At 34.1% G+C, this 8,553-nt stretch overlaps 2 protein-coding genes across 2 annotated transcripts; one reads left to right on the top strand and one right to left on the bottom strand.

Annotated features, from left to right (window-relative positions):
• Positions 1-2,086: 2,086 nt before the first annotated feature.
• On the top strand, positions 2,087-3,385 carry LOC146996130 (uncharacterized protein F54H12.2-like). The gene has a single exon (XM_085821362.1). It carries the CDS (start codon positions 2,087-2,089, stop codon positions 3,383-3,385), a length of 1,299 nt encoding a protein of 432 aa, XP_085677488.1.
• A 3,912-nt stretch (positions 3,386-7,297) lies between these two features.
• On the bottom strand, positions 7,298-8,083 carry LOC146996129 (uncharacterized). The gene is made up of 2 exons (XM_085819758.1): positions 7,825-8,083; positions 7,298-7,711 (listed from the first exon to the last, which is right to left on the bottom strand). The coding sequence occupies exons 1-2, from the start codon at positions 8,080-8,082 to the stop codon at positions 7,397-7,399; spliced, it is 573 nt and encodes a 190-aa protein (XP_085675884.1). The 5' UTR covers position 8,083; the 3' UTR covers positions 7,298-7,396.
• Positions 8,084-8,553: the final 470 nt, after the last annotated feature.

The raw sequence follows: 8,553 nt of genomic DNA, 5'->3' as shown, positions 1-8,553 counted from the left end.
TCAGTCTGATTTAGTGGATATGCAATCGCTGGTATCTTTTAATAGTGGTTAAAAATATTTACTGACGTGCATAGATATTTTTTCCAAATACGCTTGGGCTATCCCTCTCAAAGATAAAACAGCTGTGTCCATTAAATCTGCTTTCAAAAAGATATTTTCGGAACGTACACTCGAGTCTTTACAGACAGATGCAGGAAAAGAGTTTACCAATAAGCAAGTTCAAAATTTTTTGAAAAAGAAAAATATCCACTTTTTTACGACACACAATAATACAAAAGCTTCTGTCGTGGAACGGTTTAATAGGACCCTTAAAACTAAAATGTGGAAATACTTTACCGAAATGAATACACGAAGGTACATCGATGTTATAGATAAATTGATATCCAGTTATAACAACACATGGCATCGAAGTATTAAGACAGAACCTGCATCGGTTACGCTACAAAATCAAGAAAAAATTTGGAAAACTTTGTACGGTCAGCAATCAGCACAAAAACCTGTTCCTTCAGATTTAAAGATTGGAGACACGGTACCCATCAGCCGCGAAAAAATGCTCTTCGAGAAAGGATACGAACAAAATTGGACAAGAGAAATTTTTACAATCCATAAAATAATTCGTCGAAATCCTATCGTCTATAAATTAAGAGATTTAGCGGGAGAAGATATACAAGGAACCTTCTATAAACAAGAATTACAAAAAGTAGCGGACTGTGGGTACTATCCTGTCGAAAAGGTACTGAAGACAAGAAAGCATTGGGGAAAATCAGAATACTTTGTTAAATTTCAGGGTTACCCTGAAAAATTTAATACTTGGGTTTCAAATTTGAAAATGATATAAAAACATGCGTACTGTATTTTACTTTTCATTTGAGCGAAAATGTCCTTCTACGTAACACTCATAAGCGATAGCTCTAGGAGATTTTTTCCAGACAATAAAATTTCTCGATTTATTACCCAACTACCGTCTCCTATTGATCTTAGTAATGGGGACTGGGAACTAGCTCTCCTAAATATTATTTACCCTCATTCATGGTATAATGTCGGAAAAGACAATAATTTATTTGGGTTTGCTGTTCACAATGGAGAACTGGAAGGACGGCATATTCCTCCTGGTTATTATGAAACGATACCGGACATATTAAAAGCTATGACTTTAGTTTCTCATAAAAACAAAATTGAATTTTCTTATCATAACATTACGAAAAGAGTAATGATAAAGACGGATGAACAATCAAAAGTGGTTCTTCACGGAGGACTAGCTGAGCTCTTAGGATTTGAACCGGGTGTTTACGAAGGAAGTATCCAAAGTCCTTTCGTAGCGAATCCGAATGGTTTTTTCCCCGTTATGTATGTATACTGTGATTTAGTTGAACCACAAATCGTAGGTGACGTACAAGCCCCCCTTCTGAAAATTGTAACAGTGGAAGGAAAAGACGGAGAGATTGTTGACAAACATTACTCTCGACCTTTTTATTTACCAGTGATTCGCCAACATTTTCAAACGATTGAAATCGAAATAAGATCTCATTCGGGGAATCTGGTGCCGTTTGAAAGAGGTAAAGTTTTCATAGTGCTCCACTTTCGTTTTTGACAAATTCTATAAAAAGCTTTACCAAAAGAAAAAATTATTCATTCATAGTGTAAACGTTCTAAAAGCTGTATCAAAAATGCTCATTCCATATGCTTGTTGCACCAAACACTTTGAGGATTATTATGTGGGACAAACTGGAAAAGGTCTGCCGTATTATCAGGGAATGGTTTTACAGAAAGGATACGGAATAGGTGGATTTTTTGCGAAACTTTTCCGTAGTGCCATGCCATTTTTAATTAAGGGAGCAAAAACTGTTGGAAAAGAAGCTCTACGTGCAGGAACGCAAATTGCAAACGATGTGATATCAGGAGAAAATTTTAAATCAGCCTTTAAAACAAGATCTAAAGAAAGTGGAAAAAAATTAGCAAGGAAAGCAGTTCAAAAAGCAGATGAGATGATTGGTCACGGAAAGTTTAAAAGGAAACACAAATCTCCCAAACGCTTCATTTCGTCTAAAGCCAGGAAAGTGCAAAGACGTGACATTTTCAACTCATAATGGCTTTCCTCTTAAAAGATTCTCCAGAATGCGCCAAATCTGAACTCGATTTATTTACATTACCTCCAACCCAAACAGTTATAGAAAGAGGACAATGGATAGAATTTAATCCCCTTGCGAATGTGTCGGATGGAAGTCCTGTCGAATTCAATGTCGCGGGTAGTGGCGATGACTATTTGGATTTATCTCAAACTCAGTTACACGTCAAAGTTAAAATTTTGAAAAGCAATGGCGGCTCTCTCGGAAAAGATGATAAAGTGGGACCCGTGAATTTGTTTCTGCACTCCCTCTTTTCTCAAGTTGATATAAGCTTAAATGAAAGACTTATTTCCTCCAGCAATAACACGTACCCTTACAGAGCCATCATAGAAAAATTACTTAATCATGGTTTTGATACGAAAACTTCTCAATTATCATCAGAATTATATTTTAAAGATACAGCAGGCCGTATGAATGTTTTTGATACTGCGGATAAGCAACCTAATGAGGGATTCAATAAAAGAGCAGAAGAATTTAAACTTAGTGCTACAGTGGATATGATTGGACGGCTACATCTAGATATGTTTCATCAAGAAAGACTTTTGTTGAACATGGTCGATATGAAAATTAAACTTATCCGCAGCAAACCGGAATTTTGTTTACTGGGGGAGGGGAATTTTAAAGTGTCATTGGAACATGTCTCATTATTTGTACGCAAAGTTCGAGTCCGTCCAGGTGTAATTTTAGGGCATGCAAAAAGTTTAGAAAAAGCGACAGCGAAATATCCTATCAACCGAGTGCTTTGCAAAGTGTATTCCATTCCATCAGGAAATATGAGTTTTGTTCAAGATAGTATTTTTACGGGCCAGATGCCTAAACGCTTAATTGTTGCTTGTGTCGATAATGATGCTTTCAACGGAAACTATAAAAAATCTCCCTTCGAATTTAAGCACAATCATATCAATTTTATTGGCATTTACGTAGATGGGCAACCTATGACTCACAATCCTCTTCAACCTGATTTCATGAATAAAACCTTTATTCGTGCTTATCAGAATTTATTTGCCAATGCAGAAAACCGAGGATTGTATCTTTCGAGATCAGAGTATCCAGAAGGATACTGCTTATTTCTTTTCGATCTATCACCTGACTTGTGTGATGGTTCTCACTTGAATTTAGTCCTTCATAGTAATTTGAGACTGGAGGTAAAATTCGGTTTCCCTCTGCCAATAACAACATCGTTAATAGTCTATGCAGAATTTGAAAACTTAATAGAAATCAATAAATCTAGAAATATTATCTACGATTTTGGTAACTAATGAATTCTTCAGAAATTCATAGAATACTCTCTCATGACAAATGGACAGCAAAGTACTACACTGGACTTTTCCCTTCAGATAAAATCCCAGATGTTCATCGTTTCCCAGCAGCTATTGTAGTCAACACTGATAAACACAACGAGAAAGGGACGCACTGGCTGGCTTTCTTCATTGAAAATAATCAGACTTTAGAATTTTTCGATTCTTATGGACTTCCTCCCATGACTTATGGTGATGACATAGCAAAATTTACTAGCAAGTTTAACTGTGTGACTTGGAATCAAGTTTCTCTTCAGAGTGTAACATCAAATGTTTGTGGACAATATTGTACTTATTATTTGTTAAAACGATGTCAAGGATTATGTTTGGAATCAATTGTATCTAATCTTTCTGTAAGAAATAGCGATTTTCATGTATTTCATTTTGTGAAGAAAAGGTATGGTGTAAAAATGATTTTTAAGAAATAAAATATTAATTTGCTTGGAATTTTAGTTTTGTCTTTCTTATTAATAAAGTGCAATTTACAATTTTCTTAAATAACTTTTCTTTTACCTTTTAGTTATAGAATAAATTTTAAAGGTTTCATTTAAGCTTAAAAATTATTTTCCATTGTAAATTACTGGAAAAAAAAAGATTTATTTTACTCATGACATCTGCACATTTTTTAAGGAAAAAAAACTTACCTTTAAAAAAAAAATCTGGATCAGTTTTTTTCAACCTGAAATTAAAAAATATTTTTTCACACATAAAAACACACCAAATTTAACTAATATCTTTCTTTTTATTTAATATTTTATCCAAGAAGTTGAATACAATTTTCTTTTCTTTTTTACACATTTAGGTTTAGCATACATTGTAAACAGATACTTGTTTTTTACAAACTCCCTGGGAAAATCTACAACATCTAAGAATTTTTTAAACTCTTCATAACCTACAGGCTTGGTCTGTTGATTTCTTAACAAATAATTCACCAAGTCTTGAACATTAGAATTATTAATTTTAACTTGGTTCATGATTAATTCTTTAGATGGAGTCCATGTAATAATATCATTGTGAAGTTTTAAAAAGTCTATAATTCTTTTGGCAATGTTCTTAAATTTCACTGGAGCGGAATTCACAATTTCTTCTTCGATGGTAAACTTTTTCTCTTCTTCTTTGCTAAGCTGAACACTTTCTTGTGTTTCTGATTTTAATTGGGGAAATGTTACATATTTTTGAAGTATTTGAAGGTATTGCTTGGCTTTTTCATCTTCGGATAACTTCTCGTTTAAAATGGTGCTCATTTGCTGATCTAAATCTGATAAATGGTTTTCAGCAAATTCTAATTCTTGATCCGAGGGTACAAGGATAAATTTACGAGCGAACTCCATTAATTAATGTGCTCAGTACAGAAACTGCGGCAGGAATGAGCAACGAAAGAAATCCATCACCTTTTTGTACCAATAGTCTCCGTTTTTTAAATAAGGGTATCTTTTTATCACCTAATGTACGCAAAGTCCGTTTATATACGGCCAGTTTACGTTTCTGTCTTTTAGACAAAGGAACGTTACCCTGTAATACATTTAGAGCACATTCACATACACTTTTAATAACACTATTGGGACATTTTCTTAGAAGAGTTTTTTTTACTTTACTTTTGCCTAGGAGTTTAAGATGTTCCAGGCTCGACATCTGGACCTCAAATGATTGGTACTTTAACAATTCCTTCTCTTTTATAAAGGTCGCATAAGCAACCGCTTTTTGTGCAGATCTTATATTTTAGGACATTTTTTAAATAATCTAATTTTCAAAAAAAAAAAAAAAAATTTCGGTGTGGCAAATTTTATTCTTTTACAATGTAAAAGAGAGTTTTAAATTTTAAAAAACCTACAAATTAAATCACTGAAGGAGAAAACTTGTTGAGTGCAACAGCAACTAACAGAGTTCATAAACAAAATGCTTATCTGAAGGGAAAATGCCTGTACGTAACCTTAACATTTCTTGGGTTTCTGGTCTTAAATCTATTAGTAAATAACTGTAAGGGTTTGAAGTTGCATCCTGGAAGACTTCCTGAAAAGCCTTTGTTTTCCCGGGGAACATCTGCCTTGCCAAATGTACGACTTGACATTTATCTCTAGGATTTTTGAACAGTATCATGTAATGACAATTCAAATGAATGGTCCGCATCTCTTTACCCTGCTGAAATAAATTTTGAACGATAAATATTACAGAAAGATTTCGGTGATGGCTTCCTTTCGTAAAAAGTTTACTTAAACGAGTATCGCTCGCTAACTCAGACATTAAATCATTAATGATAATTAGTGCATTTTGCAGGGAATTGAGGTTCGATGGTAGTCCTTCTTCAAACTGCACATTTTTCATTTTACTAAAAATAGGTTGATATGCTCCATAGCAATAAATTATACGCTGAGGCATAGGAGAAAGCAGACTTTCTTCGATGACTCGTTTCACAAAATATGTCTTACCGGATCCTGTCGGACCGCTGATGAGAGATGTGGAAGGGTGTTTCAACACAGGCCACTCCATTTTGTGGGGTACTGATGATCTTCAGAAATGTGTGAAGCATTATATACTCCTCTCGTTTAAGAAAAGGCTAAGAAAAAAAAAAGAAAAATACGTCAACCACACAATTTTAAAATTTTACTGCAAAATATAATTTTTTTTAACATTAATTCAACAATAACCCTGCAATGAAATAAAATAAATGAGATGCATACCACTTAAAATCCATAGGGAACAGTAGTTAGATCTTCTTTTAGGACTCTTTTGTTGTAAACAATTTTGTACCGTTTTGTTTCTGCCTTAGTTAAAACTTTCCTCTTTTTGGCATCTCTCATGATTTTACGTTCATCGTACATGGCGATTGTTGTTTTTCGATCCATCGAGCACACTAAATTCTTAATCTCCAAAAAATTTAAAATCTGTTGATTTTTGAAGTTGAGGGAGAAACCTCGAACTTTACAGCAAGTCATTCCTCGGGCTGTTACATAAGCGTAATTTTTAGGGCCTCCTGAATGGGGGAAAAATATGCTACAGAAACTACAAGAATAAAAGATCAACCTAATAAAAAATAAAAATAAAAATGAAGCTCACCAGTGACAAATGTAGTAATAGTATCTCCATTGAGTTCATCTGTAAAATCCCCCCAAAAATTACCAAGAGGCGGATCGTTGGTAAAATCGCTTGCGTATATAATTGAATCCGTGTCATGATACAACACAGCACGGCCCAACTTCTCCATTTCACTGTAAAGCTTTAACCGTGCCCATGCAGTAGTAAAAGCTGCCTAGAACACATTTGTGGATGTGTCCTGTGGAACAAAAAAATGTTTATAGTCCCATTGCACAGCAGCTACTTCAGGAGACGGAAAATATAAGTCTTTGATCTGGAGGAAAAGTTAGCAGGTTGCAAGATTAATCATTTAAAAATATACATCTTAATTTACATTAGAAAATAAAATTACAAAACTTACATTTTTTGTTGGATCTGCTAATAATTTATTGAAATCAGGTAATGTATGAACATAAGTCAAACGTATCTTGTTCAGGTTCATTCCCCATCTTTAAAGAAAAAAAATATATAAGAAAAGAATGAGCATTTTATTTAAGAAATAATAAATGATATAAAGATGTGAAACAACTCTTTCTATTAAAAATATTATAATAATTATTTACCGCCCCCAGAAGCTGTTCAAACCCAATTTGGCTACTTGCCGTCTTCCAGGATTCTTCTTAATATTAAATTCATCAAGCTGCACACCCTCTCTCTCAAAATAGGCTTCAATGTAGCGTTTTCGTTCGGTCGAGCTTACACAATCGGCTGGCCAGCCGCTGCTTTCTTGTTTTCTTTTTAAAAACAAGTTGATATAAGATTGAAATAGAGTATCCGTAAATTGAGAAAAATGGTACACTTCATAAACCTGAAAAAAAAAGATAGTGGGAATATGAATATAATAATATACAATAAAAATACATGCTGTGACATTTATAACACATTCAATAATACTAATAATTACCCAAAATACTTACCTTTGTTATACAGTAACCTTTTTTTCACTGCTAATTTGACTTCTTCAGTCACCCATGTGCCAATGATGGCTCTCTCATCATCTGAGTGCTGGCAAATGCCTTGATACATTAATTCAGCACAAGTCTTGCAGAGGGGAAACATCAGTTTATTTTGTGCTCTGTACGGCAATACGGGGAGGTATAAACCTCGAGGAGGCAGTATTCGGCACTTCATAATACCGAAATAGTTTTCCAAGGCATCAAAATTTTCAGTAATAATATTAGGGTGTCCGACGGGGTACAAACAGTATTTATTGACCTAGGAAAAATTGAAAAAATATGAATAATCGGAAAAGCGATTTTCTTTTTAAATAAGACATGCGCGTTTAATAAGATTATTTTATGCCAAAACACAGAAAAAAAAGTATTTACCCATGGATACAGTGAAGTGAAATCCACATACTTTGCATCACCCTCATAATACAGCTGAATGGCATTTGTCCGCCCGCCGAAGAAAGCATCTTTAGGATTCAATCGATCCTGAAGCTCGTGACTTAGAAGAAAATATTTTACTTTTTCATCTGTTTTCTTTTTCATCTCAAACTCATGCTCCCACATTTCAATTACATTATACCCTCGATCACGTAGCTGGTAAGTCTTGTCTACCGTTTGTTGTCGCAATGTCGACATGGGTAATTTTGGTATGGGGTGGAGTGCATCTCCGTCAAAACAGGTGGAGCAACCGTGAAAGAAACATCCCTGCGATAGTTAAAAATTTTTTCGTATAATACCAATAAATAAATAAATTAAATAATATATTTATAAATAAATAAATATTGAACTCTTACGTAGTATTGATAAACACTATTTGTTTCTTTCCAATATCCGTCTACAGATATACCATCCAATCGTCTTTCTCCTTTTCCGTTCAAAGCGTGTTCGATTTCAATGCTCTCTTTTTGGGCAATAAAATCAAGCCAACGAATACAGTCAGGACTATGATTCGTGCGATTGATATAACCTCCTACAGGTATCATTGCGATGATATTAGGTATTATGTGTCGGGATCTGTAAACCGCCATACACGCTGATGCAATGGTTATGTAACTGAAAATAAAACGGACAAGAAAAGTGTAAATCATATATACATAAAGTATACAT

This window comes from Stegodyphus dumicola, chromosome 7, assembly GCF_044657685.1.
Source record: "Stegodyphus dumicola isolate Sdum_Otavi_A_Nest chromosome 7, ASM4465768v1".
Classification (NCBI taxonomy): domain Eukaryota; kingdom Metazoa; phylum Arthropoda; class Arachnida; order Araneae; family Eresidae; genus Stegodyphus; species Stegodyphus dumicola.
Note: the sequence above shows the minus strand (reverse complement) of the source record. Positions and strands in the feature narration are given on the sequence as shown.

Bases quoted from the DNA above. Each gene is read 5' to 3' on its own strand.
- LOC146996129 (XM_085819758.1), bottom strand. From the start codon at position 8,082: ATGTCGACATTGCGACAACAAACGGTAGACAAGACTTACCAGCTACGT. The intron at 7,712-7,824 runs GTAAATACTTTT...AATTTTTCCTAG, and splicing joins TCACTTCACTGTATCCATGG to GTCAATAAATACTGTTTGTA.
- LOC146996130 (XM_085821362.1), top strand. From the start codon at position 2,087: ATGGCTTTCCTCTTAAAAGATTCTCCAGAATGCGCCAAATCTGAACTC.